This window comes from Podarcis vaucheri (genome assembly GCF_965113315.1).
Source record: "Podarcis vaucheri genome assembly, chromosome: 16".
Classification (NCBI taxonomy): Eukaryota; Metazoa; Chordata; class Lepidosauria; order Squamata; family Lacertidae; genus Podarcis; species Podarcis vaucheri.
Window position 1 is genome coordinate 23,393,356 of NC_138754.1, and position 18,825 is coordinate 23,412,180.

At 48.2% G+C, this 18,825-nt stretch overlaps 2 protein-coding genes across 21 annotated transcripts in view; one reads left to right on the forward strand and one right to left on the reverse strand.

Moving 5' to 3' along the window:
* Nucleotides 1–2,217: 2,217 nt before the first annotated feature.
* Nucleotides 2,218–18,825, reverse strand: part of HORMAD2 (HORMA domain containing 2) — a 236,046-nt gene continuing 219,438 nt past the window's right edge. For 9 of the 20 annotated variants that reach the window (XM_082203299.1, XM_082203300.1, XM_082203295.1 and 6 more), the window contains one exon: nt 2,223–3,036. In XM_082203299.1, coding sequence (XP_082059425.1) covers nt 2,416–3,036 — 621 coding nt within the window. In that variant the 3' untranslated portion in view covers nt 2,223–2,415. Of the gene's footprint in view, nt 3,037–18,825 lie in introns of all 20 variants that reach the window. The other 11 variants (XM_082203281.1, XM_082203280.1, XM_082203287.1 and 8 more) reach the window with 5 other exon arrangements.
* The window catches only part of CASTOR1 (cytosolic arginine sensor for mTORC1 subunit 1), a 29,174-nt gene continuing 18,199 nt past the window's right edge, over nt 7,851–18,825 (forward strand). The window contains exons 1-2 of the mRNA XM_082203399.1: nt 7,851–8,038; nt 13,895–13,965. Coding sequence (XP_082059525.1) covers nt 7,926–8,038; nt 13,895–13,965 — 184 coding nt within the window. The 5' untranslated portion in view covers nt 7,851–7,925. The remainder of the gene's footprint in view (nt 8,039–13,894; nt 13,966–18,825) is intronic.

Consider the following 18,825-nt stretch of genomic DNA (forward strand, 5'->3'; position numbering starts at 1 on the left):
TGTTAGATTAGCAAAGGGTAAGGAGAAAGACAGCATTGTCAAACGGGACACACTTGTCATGATTGGATCACAGTCTTATCTTGCGTACTTTGGGGCTCCAGTTACCCTTTGGATTGCAGTCTTATCTTATATAGGAGTCTTATCCAGTTACTTGTGGTATTTTGCACGTGGTCCAACTGGTTTCTAAGGGACAAGTCTCTTTCCCCTTTTAATGCTCCCTGTTAAATCACCAAATCATTCCCATTCCATGCACCTACAGTTAGTAAGGGTTTTATCCAACAATAGGCCGCCTATAGAGACCTGTTGAAAATGATGGATATGTCTAACTTCAGCCTATTCTCTAAACTTGCAACCTTTCCCCACAGGGCATACCCTTCAACATTTCTGCAATGAAAATAGGAGTGTCCTAAGGAAAAGCGGGACATTCTGGGATCAAATAAGAAACCAGGACGGCTTCTGTAAATCCAGGACTGTGTCTGGAAAATAAGGACACTTGGAGTGTCTGAATCCATTTGGGTTCCACTTTCCTGTGAAGGTGCGAACCTGGTTTGAAAGGCAACCCACCAGACACGAGGGTTTTCTAACCAAGTGAGGATACATTTACTCTTTGGAGGATGTCATAGAATCAAAGAATTGTAGAGTTGGAAGGGATCCTGAGGATTGTCTAGTCCAGGGGTCAGCAAACTTTTTCAGCTGTGGGCAGGTCCACCATCCTCCAAACCATGTGGTGGGCCAGACTATATTTTTTTTTTTTTGGGGGGGGGAAATGAACGAATTCCTATGCCCCACAAATAACCCAGAGATGCATTTTAAATAAAAGGACACATTCTACTCATGTAAAAACACGCTGATTCCTGGACCGTCCGTGGGCCTGACTGAGAAGGCGATTGGCCCACATCCGGCCCACGGGCCTTAGGTTGCCTACCCCTGGCCTAGTCCAACCCCCTGCAATACAAATATCCCATATGGGGATCAAACTTGCAACCTTGCTGTTGTCAGCACCACCTGAGCTATCCATGTGAACACAGATTAAAACCTCAGCACTGGAAACTCAGGGGGTGCCCAATGAATGGGAGCGTGAGCGCAGCTTGTCGAGCCCGGGAAAGCTTATGCTATAATAAAAGTGTCCGTCTTCAAGGAAATCCCAATGCTTTTGGAGGGTTGCTTTTGCTGCAGCAGTCTAATGCAGTGACCCCTCTGGAAATTGCTTCCTTAAGGGGCATGAATTATGTCCTGGTGGTGGCATCAGTCAGAATGCAACTGGTTGATCATAGACAAGGGGATAAGGCAACACAAAGGTGCAAAATCAATAAGTAACCCACTTTGGCTTAACCCCCTGGCTCCAGATGATTAATGAGTGGCAGGGATTAGGAAAAAGAAGTCGGTTCAGAAGAAAATTGCAAAATAAGGATAGGGGATATTTTTCAGACCGGAGGCCACCTTTGCTTCTGGTGAGTCTTCCAGGGGCCACATGGCAGGTGGAGCTAGAGGCAAGAGTGGGCACAACACTGGATGTAAATTCGTCCTTTGCACACTAGAGTAGTTTCCATACGAATTCACATGCTCCTCTATCCTTTATCCATGCAAACAAAGGACATTCTTGAAAGGGTTGCCAGGTCTCCAGGTCTGACCTGAAGTCCCCAGGTTTGCCTGAACCCCTCTAGGTAGAAGGCATAGATCTCCCGGTGAGTGAGAGTGCCTTTAATAACGATGATAATAAAGTTACAAAACTTAGGTGCCAACCCACTCTCTGCCAAGCAATAGCAAGATCTCAGGGGGTTCCAGGCCCTCACCCAGGGTCTGTGTTCCTTCGGAGGATTAAGACACAGTGGAGACTGTCACAGCTTGAAGAAATATGGTTTATTCACCTATTTACACAACTGGGCCACATGGAGGGAGTCCAGATCTTACAACATGGTTATTTCAAGAGGGGCTTGAACCTCACTACAGCCCTGGAGTCCGAGGCCTTTCTCCCAGGCAGCAAGCGGACAGCCTGCCCAAGATGGATCCCAGTCTTTCTTCTCCTTTCTTCTTCCCTGCAGAACACCTTGCTAAAAACTCTCTTTTCCTGTCACCTCACACCCTGTTATCCAGGCAGCCTTCCAACCCCCCCAGTCTCTGTTCACACTTCAGGGCAAGCAGGGACTTCTCACATTGCCAATGGTCCTCAATGGCCCTGTATTGTTTCTTGATGGCCCTAGCTTAGCTAGGTCAGTGTTTCCCAACCTTTTTTGGGCAAAGGCACACTTGTTTCATGAAAAAAATCTCGAGGCACACCACCATTACAGCCCCGTGACGTCAGCGCGCAGCATCACGCCGGGAGGGACGCACGAAAGTGTAAGTTTCAATTTTCCCCCCTCCCCCTTGCCTTCCTTCTGTGCCAACCGCCAAAAAGCCAAGAAAAAAGCCAAGACTTTAGGGCAGCAGGTCGACACGGAAGAAGCTCCTACCTAAGGACAGGTGCGACAGCCGTGTCCTCTTCTGCCACACTTGGCAGCCCTGCCTCACGGTCGTGACTCCCACCCTGATTTCTCCCCGCAGGTCGAGCGGCACAGGCAGCCCAATGTGTCCAGCCCAGACACAAGCCCCGCTTCCCCACTCTAGATCCTGAATGCGACCAAGTGCTCTGGACTCCCGAGCAGGGTGGGAAAGAGGACTTGCATCTGGTAGCCTCCGGGCTCCTCGCCTGCTCGAGGGATGGCATTGCAGGCAAGCTGCCGGCCGTCGCCATCGCCGCCCCCTCATGCGAGTGGACCTGCCCGGAGTGGTGGGCCGGGGGAGGCTCGCTCTCTGTGGGGATGTGGCCCGCACGCGCGGCCCCGCTTCCTCCTCCCCAGGGCTGAGCTCCTTACCCACGATCTCGGTCTCGCGCACGCGGATCCCACTTATTCCAAAGCTCGTGCCACTAGCCGGGGCTCTCACACCGTGCCAGGGCGAGGCGGCGCGGCCCACTGACGTCATCGCGGCTCGTCGCCGCCCTCGACTTCCCTGTTCCCTCCCCTCCCTCGGGTCGCCGTGGCTACCGAGGACTGCAAGCTGCTCGGGCGAGCGTGGGGCATTAAGTGGGAGAAGGAAAATTAAAATTAAAACTCACCTGAAGGCCGCCTCTCCGGATCTGAAGCTATCTTTCGAATTTTTTAATTTTTCCCGCGGCACACCAGGCAACATCTCGCGGCACACTAGTGTGCCGCGGAACAGTGGTTGGGAAACACTGAGCTAGGTCCTTTTTTCATAGGCTAGCCCAGGAATTCCTCTGCAGCTTGCATTTCTCCTTTCACACCCCAAATAATCAAAATCCTAGCATTAATTTCTAGGGTTTAGCATACCCTCCAACATTTCTCTGATAAAAATAGGGACGTCCTATACAACAACAACAATTTTATGATGTATCGTATATTCCACCCCTCTGACTGAGCTGCCCCAGCCACATTTTAAAACTTCCCTATACATTGCTGCCTTCAGATATCTTCTAAAGGTTGTATAGTTACTTATTTTATCGGCTCAGGGCTCTCATAACACCATGCCCTCCAATATTTCTCCAGTGAAAATAGGGACGTCCTAAGGAAAAGCGGGACATTCCAGGATCAAATCAGAAACTGGGTCGGCCTCTGTAAATCCAGGACTGTCCCAGGAAAATATGAACACTTGGAGGTTGGGGGGGGGTCTCCTCCAAATCTATAGCAATAATTATTAAGACAACTGTGCATGCTGTTTGCAGCCTTTAGTCCAGCAGGCAAAAGGTAAAGGTACCCCTGCCTGTACGGGCCAGTCGTGACCGACTCTAGGGTTGCGCGCTCATCTCGCTCAAGAGGCCGGGAGCCGACGCCGTCCGAAGACACTTCCGGGTCACGTGGCCAGTGTGACGGAGCTGCAGCTGGCGAACCAGCACTAGCACCACACACAGAAACGCCGTTTACCTTCCCGCTATAAAGCGGTACCTAACGTATTTTTCGCTCTATAACACGCGCATAGTTTTTAGAGGAGGAAAATCCGTAGGCATGCCACCCGTAGGCATTCCCTCCATAACACGCACAGACATTCCCCCTTACTTTTTAGGAGGAAAAAAGTGAGTGTTATGATGCAAAAAATACGGTATTTATCTACTTGCACTTAGGGGTGCTTTCAAACTGCTAGGTGGGCAGGAGCTGGGACCGAACAACAGAAGCTCACCCCGCTGCGGGGATTCGAACCGCCGACCTTACGATCAGCAAGTCCTAGGCACTGAGGTTTTACCTACAGCGCCATCCGCGTCCCAGTCCAGCAGGAGCTGACTGCAAATTATAGAATACCCTGTGCTTTGTTGCAAGGATTGCGGGGCAGGCGGGAATCTGTCGCCCTCCAAACGTTGTTGGACACATAGTTCAGTTGGTGGAACACAAGACTCTTAGTCTCAGTCGTGGGTTCAAGTCTTGTGTTGCACAAAAGATTCCTGCATTGCAAGGGGTTGGACGAGATGGCGCTCATGGTCCCTCCCTTTGAAAAGACTTTGATTCTATGGTTCCAACTCCCAACAAGCTGAGTTAATTGCCTTAGGCAGATGGCATACATGGGGTGTATGTGGTAAATGGCTCCCCCCACAGCTCTCCTGCTGCTGGCCATCATCTGCCAATCTCCTGAGGCTTTGACTTGCTCCTGTCTTGCTCTGAGGAAAGCCCAAGGGGTCCTTGATTATTGATTGATTGATTGATTGATTGATTAAATAAATAAATAAATAAATAAATAAATAAATAAATATTACACTGTCCTTCATCCACAGATCTCAGGGCAGTTCACAGCATAAAAATACAAGATAATAACACAAAATATATAATAGAAACAGAACAGAACAGAACCCTCCATACCACTGTTATAAGAATTCTAAGGTCTCAAATACAGAATAAATATTCATAAATGTGCAAGGCAAACACATACATAAGTATTTAAACCACGTGTCTGAAATAGCACAGGAGAGCAATCCTGAAGCCATTTTGACTCTCCCAAATTGACCTCAAATATTTCTCTGCAAGGAGGAAGGAAATGGGGAAAGCTTTCCAATTGTCTTTGGACTGTAGGGGCTTACACCTCCCTTTTCAAATACAGTCTGGCAAGTGTCTGTTAAGCTGAGCAAACCTCCTACCCCAGGAAGTGCTCAGAGGTGACAATTGCTGAGCTGGTTGTTGGCCAAGGAAAGCCTGATCCCATCACCAGACTTGCCAAGGAGTCCAGACATGCAAAGGAAGTTCTATTGTACTTTGGGTGGTGGGACTTCAGAGGTGTTTTCCTATGCTAATCTTATACCTGGGTCTTGCCCTGACATGTCTGCTTATGCTAATCTTGTACCAAGGACTTGTCCGGACATGTTTGCCAAGGTTAAACTAGTGTAACCCCTGTCTACCCTTCCCCTTTTGTGACATGTCAGTGATGTAGCAATGATGCTGTACGAACTGTATTCTGGGATATGGTGGGAAAGTTTTAAAAGTCCTTGTCGCCCCATCCTCGGGGTTCAAAATTCCTCTTTGAACCTGTTGCGCAATAAACTTTGGTCTACAGCTATTTGCTCCGGTTGGTTGCTGGACTCCTTCCTTTATTCCGCAGGGACCCATGGGCTCTGCCCGACGAGCTGGGTGACTGAGCAGCCTTGCACCTAAATTTTTTCGTAACACACGATTATTTGATGTTTGTGTGTGTGTGCATTAAAACAGAATTTCCCAGCTGCTTTGCTCTGAGGACCTCTCTTGCCCAATAGGGGAGAGAGGTGGGGAGAATTGCCAGCACTTGGGCTGATGGGAATTGTAGTGCAAGCCACTTGGAGGGCACCAGGTTGTCAAAGGCAGTGTTGTTATAACTTTATGACATAGATACGTAGCGGTGTGTTGAGGATTAAGTGGAAAGACAGCTGCTGTTCTTGACTTTTTGAATGCTGGAGAGAAAGCATATCCTACAACCTGGATTTACCAGAAATAAAACTTAGTAGCCAGGCAGTTGCACAACAGGTCTCTTTATAACTGAGCAGTCATCAAAGCTGCCTGTAACTTTCCACAAAATTTGGCCACGGGGCTGAAATTTTCCACACTTGGGAGAGGCGACTTTTTCCATGCTCAGTGTTTTCATTCGAGGGAAAGAGAGCAACGAGGGTGCTTCTAAAAGCGTGTTTATTGCACTCTTGTGGATGCAAGATTTTTGCAGCTTCTACATGATGTTGGCAGCATCAATAATACGCCAGTCCACAAATCTCTCCCCTCCCCAATTTAATCTGGATTTCCCTTTTCCAGGGAATAGCTGAAAAGTAAAAAACAACCACCACCAACCCGTTGCCAATTATTTGCATATATATATATATTTTTAATGGAATTTCAATCCCAACAGACAGGTTCCAGAAAAGGGAAAGAAAAAAAGGCTTGAGTATAATAAAGTGTTGCAATTGCCAAGGAAATATGGAATACAGACCTAAGATATACTGAGGAATAATACTGTAGTTGCAAGGGACTACAAGGGTCCATCTAGTCCAATACCCCGTACTGCAGGAATCTTTTGCCTCTGCCTTAATGGATGGCCTGGGACGCGGGTGGCGCTGTGGGTTAAACCATAGAGCCTAGGACTTGCTGATCAGAAGGTCGGCGGTTTGAATCCCCGCGACGGCGTGAGCTCCTGTTGCTTGGTCTCTGCTCCTGCCAACCTAGCAGTTCAAAAGCACGTCAAAGTGCAAGTAGATACATAGGTACTGCTCCGGTGGGAAGGTAAACGGCGTTTCCGTACGCTACTCTTGTTCGCCAGAAGCAGCTTAGTCATGCTGGCCACATGACCCGGAAGCTGTACGCCGGCTCCCTCCGACAATAAAGCGAGATGAGCGCCACAACCCCAGAGTCGGTCACGACTGGACCTAATGGTCAGGGGTTCCTTTACCTTTACCTAATGGATGGTCTGCAGCTTAGTGCCAGAGCACCTGTCTGGCATGCAGAAGGTCCCAGATTCAATCCCCAGCATCTCCAGCCAGGGCTGTCCCTCACCTGAATCCCTGGAGCACCATTGCTGCCGGTCAGTGCAGACAGTACTGAGCTAGGTGGATGAATGGTTCAGTTTGATAGGTTCCTATTGAAAACCAGCCCTCTTTTTTACAGGATCATGAGGACTAGAATCTTACTTTTAAGGAAGAGTCCTTAAATGCTTAGTGGTGGGGGAATCTGCTTTGCGCACAGGCTGGGTATGTCTCTGAAAACCAGTGCTGGATTTACATATAAGCTAAAGCTTAGGGCCCCACTCTCTTGGGGGCCCCCCAAAAATTTAAAGGTTAAAAAAACTGGATGTACATTCCCAAAATATAAGATAAATAGCAAACAAAACCTACATACAGCAACAATGCTTTGTGTTGTGTTGTGCTGCTATTTGTTATGTGCAAATGGCTTTAGATACCTATTAGGTCCATAAATTACCATATAGCATATATTCAACACAAAAAACAGCGACAATTTGTTGTTGACAAAGGACAACTGGGCATATAAAGGGCCCCATTACCTTAGGGCCTCATCAAACCTAAATCCAGCCCTGCTGAAAACCCTGGAAAGCCATTGGTGTGTCAGTACTAAAGGATTCCCGCTGGGCCAACCCAGCCAGATGATATAAGTAATAAAATTATTATTATTTATTAGTGGGTCAGGGCCCGACTCGACATAAGGCAGCTTCCTGCGTTTGCAGACGGGCTGCCTTAACCCTGACACCCCTCCTTCTCCCAGCGGCGCCCACCGCGGCCGACAGCCAAGCGGCGGAAAGGAGGCGGCGGTGGGTGGTTCCCGGGGCCGGCGAGACTCCACCCCGTGGGCCGGGCCAGGCCTGGCAGAGGAGGCGGCGCCGCGGCCCCGGCTTCGCCTATAGCCGAGCGCCGGGGTTGCGATCCGGCCTTGCTTGGTGCGCCGCTGCCGAGACACGCGCTTCGGGCCGCCGCCGCCGCGATGGACCTGCGGATCCTGGAGCCCCGCGTGCGGGTGCTGAGCTTGGCTCGCAGCGGCCTCTGGCTCTACACGCACCCGCTGCTCAAGATGCTGCTGCTGCCCCAGCGAAGCAGGTGACCCACCGGGACGGGGTGGGTCGGGTTCCTAGCGGCGTGTATGCGTGTCGTGTGTACGCGCACTCGCGTGTACACCAAGGGGTTGAAGGAAGGAGGACGGAAAGGGGATGCGAGAGTCTCGAGAGGAGAAGGCTTCATTGAGCGAAGGTTGCCGAGCCCCATTTTAGAAGCCCGCGCACGTGTAGACGGAGGCTGTGGGAAGATTGCCCGAGGAGGCGTGTTGAGTGTTGTGGACCACCCGCAGGGTGAAGCCCTTTGGGGAAGGGGCAGAATTGGTCCTTGTTAGGTGCGCTCAGGATTGGGTGCATGCTGCGAAGTTGTGGGGATGGACCAAGATGGTATATTGAACGTGTGGATTGGGGTGTAGGGGGGCACGTGCACATGTGGTCCAAGCGGTTGTTTTGGTGAGCAAAGGAAGGGTGTGTGTGTGTGTGTGAGAGAGAGAGAGAGAGAGAGAGAGAGAGAGAGAGAGAGAGAGAGGGAGGGAGGGAGAACATTCTTCCTCTCAAGGGATTGGGTTCCTCCGTGCGTGTATATGAGTCTACTGGGAGGTTGTGGGAATGCACAAACACAAGAGTGCATTGTTTTGAGTGCAAAGTGCGAAAGCCTCTTTTGTCACTGCAGGATTGGGCCCACTTACCTGAGAGCTGTAGGGAGTGTGTGGAGCATTCTGAGTAAACCTTATTTGGGGAGAGGACTGGGTCCTCTGTGCTTGTACCAAGGGGTCGTGCTGTTGAGCCGAGAAGGGGTGTGTGTGGTGGCAGATGCAATCCTGACCCCACTTGGACATAGCAAGGATTGCCTCCAAACGCTTGCTTTGCATGGGATCTTATAGGATAGGCAGGGTGCTTTCCTGCAAACTCAGCTCAGGGAATTACTGAAAAACACTTCTGTTTCTTTATCTGGGTTAAATGGAGTGAGCCTTGTTTGGGCAGCAGGTATCTTTGCTCAGCATCTTGTAATGCAGAATGTGCTACCCTGTTTAAAACCCAGAGGACGAGCAGCTGAAGACCCAACCCTGCCTCAAACAGGCAAATCTGGTCTCTGTGTGCCTCTTATCCCAAACTAAAGGTGTTGGGTGAGCAAGTGGTAATATTCCTGTAGTAACAGCGGACTATTCTTGCTGGCGTTTGAGCCCGCGGGACTCTGCTTCTTTCTCCTGTTTTTCAAAGCAAGCCTTTCAATGCCTCCAAATTGCAGGCCAAGGTTTTAAATATGTTCTGCTTATAAGCACTCCCACACTTTGTGCTTGGAGTCAAATGTGGGGAAAAATGTGTTTTTGTTAATTAAAGGGGAAAAAAGGAAAATCCTCCCTTTTCTCAGGATTGAAAATGGAACCCCCCCCCCCTCTACTTTTTCTTCCTACAGTTGGCTTGCAAAGGCTGGCAAAAACAACCTAACTAACACCCTCCTCTTACCCGCCTTGCAGAGAATAAGCAAACAATTACAGGGCGTTATTAGATCAGCCTTTCCAACTGGATCTCACAGTCGGCTGGCAGCCCCTCTCTTTCCAATATATATAAATACACACAGGGGTTTTCTCCCCAATTCCAGAATCCAAATGCATTGGGAGGGGGGACTCTTGGAAGTATGGAACTCCAGAAGTCGGTCAGCACAGGGAAATATTTCTGGAGTTCCACACTTGCAAGAGTCCCCCCCCCCTTGCTTTGGGATTCTGGAATTGGAGAGAAAGTCCCTGTGTTTGTGCTGAGTCTTTCAGTTAAAGCAGCTGTTTCCGAAATAGGAGGTATACTGCCCCCTATAGGGAGTCACCTGGAGGTGGTGTTTTAAGGCTCCTGCTAAGTGACTTAGAATCGCAGAATTGTAGGGTTGAAAAAGGGATTGCAAGGGTCATCTAGCCCAACCCCCCTGCAATGCAGGAATCTTTTGCCCAGTGCGGGACTCGAATCCATGACCCGGAGATTAAAAGAGTCTCATGCTCTGCTGAGTGACCTATCCCAGATGTTGGGAAACTGGTATCCCTTCGTCAAGCCCATCTATCTTAAGAGTTTGCTGAGCAGTGAAGTAGTTAACTAAAGATGGTAATCTAAGCCTCTTATCTAAGACTTGCTAAATGATTGTCAGACTCTGGGAAGCTGGTATCGCTGGATCAAGTTTTATCAGTTGTGTTGAATTAATTAAATTTAGTTTAAATCGGATTTTGAATGAAGGCACGATTAACTGCTACTGTTTTGGATGTTATTGTGCTGTTTATCTTCCTTAGTGGGTCATGCAAACCTCTATTCTGAATAATGCATTTTATAGGGTGCTGAATCATCGAGTTGAAAGGCATCATCTAATCCAGTGCAGGAATCTTTTGCCCAGCCTGGGTCTTGAACCCATGACCTTGAGATTAAGAGCCTCCTGCTCTATGGATGGAGCTATCCCTCAGGGGCACTGGGAATGAGTTTATGGTGGCTTGAAAAAGTTTGGGAACCACTGATCTGAAGCAAATAATTTCATTGCTCATGTTCTGGTTTCTTAGTCCCGTAGCCCAGCCCAGTCCAAATAGATCACATCAAGATTTAGAGTCCCCAACGCTGCAGTTGGGGTGTGTGAAGTTAGCCAAGAAATAAAATTTCTTCAGACACCACCATTGTTAAATTTTTGGTCTCTCGACAATCAAGGGCTGCTGTTGTTGCCTTTTAAAATCCCGGTACTGCCCCAAGTTCTGTTAAAATCCTCAGGATTGAGTTCTGCCTTGCATAGTACCCCCGTGCATTTAAAACTCACCCGTGCATTTAAAACTCACATGGAATTAGGAGGTTTCTGTAGTGAAATAATCTGAGTTTCTTCCATGCAGAGTTGGGAGTGGTTTTCTCTTCCGCAAAGTACCAATGGATTTACAGCAATCAGAACATTTATTCACCATTCATAATATTTTACCTTAATTTCTTAGTATGTTACAGTTGTAAGTTCTCGGCTGTCAGGAGTTTCTGTTACATCTCTGAGGTTGCATCAGTGTAAACAGTGGTTTGTTTGTTTTTAAACTGTGTTTTGTTGAAATGGCACATAACTTGTAGCAACCCTCTAGGGCAGTGTTTCCCAACCGGTGTTCCGTGGCACACTAGTGTGCCGCGAGACGTTGCCTGGTGTGCCGTGGGAGGGAGGCGGGCGAGTCGGGCGGCGAGAGGCAGGGCGGCGGCGGCGAGGAGAGGCCGCCCAGCGCGGGGCTCTCGCCATCTGCCTGCCTGGCTGCCTGGGTGGCGCTGACGTCACGGGGCTGTAACGTGCCTCACATAGGCACACGCGGGGCGGCGAGCGAGCTCCCTCCCACATCCCATCGCCGCTCGCTTCGGCCAGCCTACTGGGCTGTCGCAGGCGGAAGGCCTGTGCATGCGCGAGGTTTTCGCGCCTTCGGGATTCCCTTCACGCCTTCCTCCTCCCGGGTCCTTGAGAGCGCGGGAAGCGGCAGCGCGAGACCGGCGTTGAGCCTGGTAGGTATTGCGCTTGCCAAGGCAGTCATTTGGGAAATGAAAACTTGCAAAGCAAGCAACCAGTTCAATCTGAAGTACGTGTATGCTTAATATCCTGTATCTGAAACCAGTTCTGCCCCCTCCCCCACATTTGGTGCCATTTTCATCTACACATGCAGCAGAGTAAGTTGACCCAGAATAGTACCAATTCAGATGGCAGATGGGAGAATGACAGTGCTGAATGCTTTCCCATGTAGAACAGTCCCTGCAAATAAAAACCTAGCATATTTGGAAGAGGGATGCTAGCCTAACCATTACCTTCTATGCTGTTACTATTTTTTTATTTTTTTTTACATAAGTAAAAAGTGACCTTTCCCCATCTGGCATGGTGGTGTGCCTCGAGATTTTTTTCATGAAACAAGTGTGCCTTTGCCCAAAAAAGGTTGGGAAACTCTGCTCTAGGGTTTCTAAACAAGGGTCTGTCTCCCCTAGCCAGACCTGGAGATGCTGGCGATTGATGCTTCACTGCTGAGCTATAACATCCCTTCACTATACTGAGTCAGCACTGACTGGCAGCAGCTCTCCAAGGTTTCAGATAGGAAGTCTTTTGCCAAGGAGTCCTGTGTCTTCCCAGAAGGATATCTGTACATTTTCAATCCTTTGGAGACTCTTTGCGGTCTTTATTTGTCCATCCCTCTTGGTAGAAGCAAACAGAACAGTTACAGTTCTGTTTGGGTAATTGATGTTGACTCCTAGAAATGTATATTATAGAGTTGGAAGGGACCCCAAGGATCATCTATAGGCTTCCTCAACTCGGCCCTCCAGATGTTTATGGCCTACAACTCCCATGATCCCTAGCTAGCAGGACCAGTGGTTAGGGATGATGGGAATTGTAGTCTCAAAAATATCTGGAGGGCTGAGTTTGAGGAAGCCTGATCTAGTTCAACCCTTGCAATGCGGGAGTTTCAGCTAAAGCATCCATGACAGATAACCATCCAACCTCTGGTCAAAAAGTCCCAGGGAAGGAGAAATAGATGGGGGTCACGTTTTTCTCCCCTGAAGCTTTTTGTCGTGAGAATTGCACATACGTCTGCTGGAATTTTGCAAGGGAGAATGGGAATGAGAGAATGGGAAGAAAGCTAGAATAAGCAGGGCTTCGGCTCAGTGGCAAAGCATCTGCTTTGCTTGTAGAACGTCCCAGCTTCAATCCCTGGCATCTCCAGGTAGGGCTGGGGGGTGACCTGAAGGAGTGTCTCCACCCCCATCGGTCAGCTCAGACACTGAGGTCCAGCTCTGAGGGGCTTCTGGCGGTTCCCTCACTGTGAGAAGTGAAGTAACAGGGAACCAGGCAGAGGGCCTTCTCGGTAGTGGCACCCGCCCTGTGGAACACCCTCCCATCAGATGTCAAGGAAATAAATAAATATCTGATTTTAGAAGACATCTGAAGGCAGCCTTGTTTAGGGAAGCTTTTAATATTGGATGAATTATTGTATTTTAGTATTTTGTTGGAAGCTGCCCAGATTCCACAGATGGGTGGGGTATTATTATTATTATTATTATTATTATTATTATTACTACTACTACTACTACTACTATTAATATGCCTGAAATCCAGGGATAAGCAAACTTTTTCAGCAGGCGGCCAGTCCACTGTCCTTCAGACCTTGTGGGGGGCTGGACTATATTTTGGGGAAAAAAACACACGAATTCCTACACCCCACAAATAACCCAGAGATGCATTTTAAATAAAAGCACGCGTTCTACTCATGTAAAAACATGCTGATTCCTGGACCGTCTGTGGGCGATTGGGCCGGATCCGGCCCCCAGGCCTTAGTATGCCTACCCAAGTACCTGGAGAGACGCTGCCAATCAGTGCAGACTGTGGACAGTACAGAGCTAGATGGGCAGTGGTGTGAATGTAATAGGCAGGTTCCTGAGTTGACTTTGCCTCCCATTAGCCATCCATTAGTTGCCCGTAGCAACTGCCACTTGTGCTAGGCTTGGAAATGATTTGGAGGCAGATGTATGTGAAGTAATATATAAACAGTGGTACCTCGGGTTAAGTACTTAATTCATTCTGGAGGTCCGTTCTTAACTAGAAAGTGTTCTTAACCTGAAGCACCACTTTAGCTAATGGGGCCTCCCGCTACCGCTGCGCCGCCGGAGCACGATTTCTGTTCTTATCCTGAAGCAAAGTTCTTAACCTGAAGCACTATTTCTGGGTTAGCGGAGTGTGTAACCTGAAGCGTATGTAACCCGAGGTACCACTGTATGTAGCATATATATATATATGACTCCCTTCAAAACTCCTGCCTGCCACATCTTGGGCTACTTGAAATTTCTGGGTGCTTTTTCAAAGGCTAGCAAACATTTATGCAGTTGGCTAAAAATTAAAAAAAATGCAATGCTGATTTTTCTTCTTCTTTTGTCTTCCCAGGTGCAAATTTTTCAGCTTGACAGAGACTCCTGAAGACTATACAATCATGCTGGATGAAGAAGGCTTTAAAGGTACCAATGTCCGTCCTTGATTCCCAGCGTGGCATTGTTGCCATTTCTGACAGCTGTTGATTCACTTTAATTTAGGGTGTGCCGCATGGGTTACTTGCATGGAGGGGTACGTTATGGTGAAGGAATAGCTTATACCTGCCGATAAAGGAATACGTGGGGCTTGAGTTGTTCCTTTTTCAGCCTCAGGGCCACATTCCTTTCTGGGTGATATTCTGGGGGCCACATGTCAGTGGTGGGCAGGGCCAGAGGAAAAAATGGGTGGGAGCAATGGATGTAAGTGATGCCTTTGTAGGGTAGGCTAGTGTCTACACTCTTCCCACGCCCCTTTCTCCTACATCTGGCTGGAGGTGCGGGTTTAAGAAAAGATTATTGCTAGGCAATCGTGGAGGGTGTAAAGCAAGGCGGGAGAGGAGGCGGGGCCTGGGAGGGGTCCCAAAAGGTCAGATAGAGAGGAGTGAATGATTCCCCATCCCTGGCTTAATGCAATTTTCTGGGTTTAATTTTTATTGCTTACCAAAAATGAAAAAAAGAGCCTTTTCTCTTATGCTGAAATGGCCCATCACAAGGTTATTATGCCTTTTGGGTCTTAACTGGCACCTTGGTTGGAGTTTACACTTACTTAAGAGCATTCATACGCCACTTACCAGTAACTTTTTTTAATTAAAAAAAATCTCTTCGCATATGATCTAAGAAAGCCGGACAATATATCCTTAAAACAAAAATGTGTTGTAAAACCAGTCCTATAAAAACACTAGTAAAAGAAAGAGAAATGGAAATTCTGAGGATTCAGACGCATGAATCTGAACCCAACCTTATGGGTCAGGGAACGCCTGGACAAAAAGCAACGTGGGAAAAGGATTTAGGCCCTGCCACTGAGCCTTAGCTGGATAGGAGCAAAAGTTCATCTAGTCCAGGAAGCCCTGAGAAAAGGATGTTTTTTAATGGGGTTGGCAGGCGACATCCTTTGCATGCAGACAGGCCCTAGTTAAATTTCTGGCATCTCCAGTCTTTTTTTGTATTTAAAGAAAAAAATATTTCCTTAGTATGAGATGCTGCTGTGCTGCTGGTTAGAGCAGGTGATACTGGCCTGGAGGGACTTAACACACTGATATTGTAAGGAAAGCAGCTTCCTATGTTCTGTTGATCAATTTTGCCGGGTGACCACGCCCTGGACTTAATTTTGAGCATTATCAAGAGATTGAGAGAGAGGAAAAAGAAAATCTCCCTGCTGTTCTCTGCTTTTTCCAAGTATAGGAGGGAACAGATGGAGAGCAGATGTTGGTATTGTGCGTCTGTTTTATTTACCCCATGGGGAAGAGGGAGCAGGGCCACAGGAAGGGAGATAGGAAGCCGCCCCGGTCACTGCTGACAACAGCAGCTTTTGTATAACTGCTTCCTGGATCCACTCCAGAGTGGCTTTGGCAGGACATTTTTCAGAGCGGATGGAAGGCGTGGCCTTCCCAAGCTGTGATTTCTTTTGGTGTTGTTCCCATGGAAAAGCAACACACACACACACATCCATTGGAGTGATGCATAAATGTGGCTACCTGGCTGCCTGTGTGAGGGGCCAGGTAGGTGAAGTTTTGGTTTTTACTCAGCCAAGGGATGGTTTGGGGTTTCCCCCCCATTTTATTTATCTCAGTGTGGTGTAGAGCCAGTGTGGTGTAGTGGTTAAGAGCGGTAGTCTCGTAATCTGGGGAACCGGGTTCGCGTCTCTGCTCCTCCACATGCAGCTGCTGGGTGACCTTGGGCCAGTCACACTTCTTTGAAGTCTCTCAGCCCCACTCAGCTCACAGAGTGTTTGTTGTGGGGGGAGGAAGGGAAAGGAGAATGTTAGCCGCTTTGAGACTCCTGAAGGGGAGTGAAAGGCGGGATATCAAATCCAAACTTCTTCTTCTTCTTCTTCTACATATACCGCACCGCTTGATTGTAAAACAAACAAGCAGACCTCGGAAGAACTTGCAGAAAGAAGGAAACAATAAAATTACCAGTAAAAAAGAAGAATATATTTTAAACATTTCCCCCCAGAAAAATAGATCAAAGCACCCAACATTCTGTGTGCCGTCCATGCCCTGATAGGCATGCATAAACAAAAATATTTTAAGCAGGTGCCAGAAAGAGTGCAGTGAAGATGCCTGCCTGGTGTCAAGTGGCAGGGAGTTCCAAAGTATGTGTGCTGCAGTACTGTATGATGTATAGGCAACCTGGAAAGGCCATGGGGAGGGGAGGGGGTTCCTTTTCTGGAATCTCCAGTGTTTAGCCTTTTCTCCAGGCAGTGACGGGGATTTACCGTATTTTTCGCCCTATAGGACGCACCGTCCCATAAGACGCACCTAGTTTTTTTGGGGGGAAATAAAGGGAAAAAATTATTTCCCCCCCAGGCGTGGGGCTGGGGCAGCCCGAGCTTCCCCCGACCCCAGCCCCCAAACAGGCAGCTCTGTGCAAGCCGTGGGAGCCCAGCGGTGGTTCCCACTGCTTGAGGAGAGATCCGCGAAGCCTGGACGCGCTGAGATCAGCGTGCGCAGGCTTCGGGATGCCGGCAACTCTCCCCAAGCAGCGGGAACGTTCCCGCTGCTTGCGGAGAGGTCTGCGAAGCCTGGACACGCTGAGATCAGCGCGCGCAGGCTTCGGGATGCCGGCAACTCTCCCCAAGCAGTGGGAGCGTTCCCGCTGCTTGAGGAGAGGTCCGCGAAGCCTGGAGAGCGAGAGGGGTCGGTGCGCACCTACCGCTCTCTCCAGGCTTCAGCGAAAGCCTGCATTCGCCCCATAAGACGCACCCACATTTCCCCTTCATTTTTGGAGGGGGAAAAGTGCGTCTTATAGGGCGAAAAATACGGTACATAACCTTTGATAACTTGCTTCCAAGATGTTTGCTTTCATTCACACCAGATTCTCTTAAAAGGGCCATTCTGACCTCCCGCCCCCTTGGAAGTTGAGAGCAGCTGATTTGCCAGTGCTTTTTTCCCCTCTAGAAGTCTAGAGATGCAGTTTTATTCTTTGGATAAAAAGCTCTGGTGCTTTCTTGGTTGATGTTTTTTGTTTTTTGAGAAGTCCTTGCTCTCCTTCCCAGGATTTCTACAGCCTGGTTGGCCATTGTTCTTCTGAACGACTCCATCCTGTTTCCTTGGAACAGAAGCCCCCAAAAGGCCCATTCGAAAGTAACCCTTTGCCTTCCGCTGGGAAGGGTAGGCAGCGCCAGCAAATGATGCAACAGCTTTGCTTCCCACCTGCATCGCTCCCTCTCTCCATATATATATATATGTAGATATGTGGTTGTGCTTTGACACCCAAGCCAGATGCCGTTTGTGCATTTCCCACGGCATGAGAGGGGGAGCAGGAACATCTTTGACACCCTTGGCCCCACCCCTATCATGTGTTGCGTCTGAATATCTGCAATGGAGGGCAAGTTAGAATCTTGACATTCTGAGTTAGAACCTTGGGTTAAGTGAGGTTCTCATTTAGAACATTGCGTAGTGCAGGGTTCTAAACTGGAATGCTCTTCCAGTAAAGATTCAGCAAGTATCTTCTATATCATCATTATCATGATTATCAATATTATTATGATTATCATTATTATTACTATTACTAAATTTATTACCCATTCTTCACCAGCACGCCCTATGGCGAGTTACAGCAATTTCAAACTTAAAATTAAGAACAGTTAAAACAGGTTACAGCCACAGGAATAGGGTGAAAACACACACCTCAGATTTTAACACCTGAGAAGGTCTGTAGGGAAGGAAGCCATCTCTTGGATATTTGTAAGTGTTAGAACCTTGGGTTAAAGTTCTGACTTGGAACCTTGAACAGTTCAGGGTTCTAGATTGTGGGGTGCTCTTCCGATAGAGATTCAGCAGGCGTCTTCTGTGTTAAACCTCTTAATGTTTGCTTCTGAAGGCAGCTTGCTGGAAGGTGGGGGCGGGGGAGTGCTCTTGTGCCTGGTTCCTGCTTGTGGGTTTGCCATTGAGAGAAGAGGATGCTGAACTTTGATGGGCCAGTGGTCTAATCCAGTAGCCTCTCCTCTTCTTCCTCCTTGTGTCTTTTGGTCTGGTCAAGGCAGTTCATATCTTCTGAATTAACCTCTGGAGTAGCTGAATCAACAAGAATCCTTGTTGGCCGAGAACACCATGTACTTGCTTCCCTCCTTGACTGGGGACTGTTCCAAGCCCCTTTTTGGCTCTGCTTCATTCTGGGGAGAGAAAGAGAGAGAGAGAGAGAGAGAGAGAGAGAGAGAGAGCGCGCTAAAATCTCTGGTTAGAGGGACAGTTTGTCTTAGGTGGGAAGGGGCTTGCCAAACGCATCAGAGCCCATTGGCAGGAAATTGGGCTTGGAGTCTTGCAGTAAACTGTTGCTCCTGATTCCAAAACCTCATTGGAACTCAAAATTCTGTGAAGTTCCCTGGATCGTTTAAAAATAAGAGACAAGTTTTTTTTTAAAAAAAAAAACCCAACAACTTCCGTGTAAAAACTGCAGCACCATTTTGTTTATTTAATTAAAAGTCCTTCTAAACAGCTTAATATTTTTTAAACATTCCTAAGTGCTACAGACTGTGCAATACAAAAATATGCTCATTTTGGGGTCACCACCCTGTAATATTCAGTAGGGTGCATTGCTGCGAGTAGAATTTCCCAGATCTACGCAACCTTGCAGGTCTGTGCAAGGGGATAAACTTGGTTGTTTGGACAAAATAAAAAAAATCATTCCAGTAGCACCTTAGAGACCAACTAAGTTTGTTATTGGTATGAGCTTTCGTGTGCATGCACACTTCTTCAGATACCATGGAGAAGATGGTTGTTTGCATAATCTTTTATGTAGCTACTAGGGGCTACTGCCCCATTTGCTCTGCTCCTCAACCCTGCC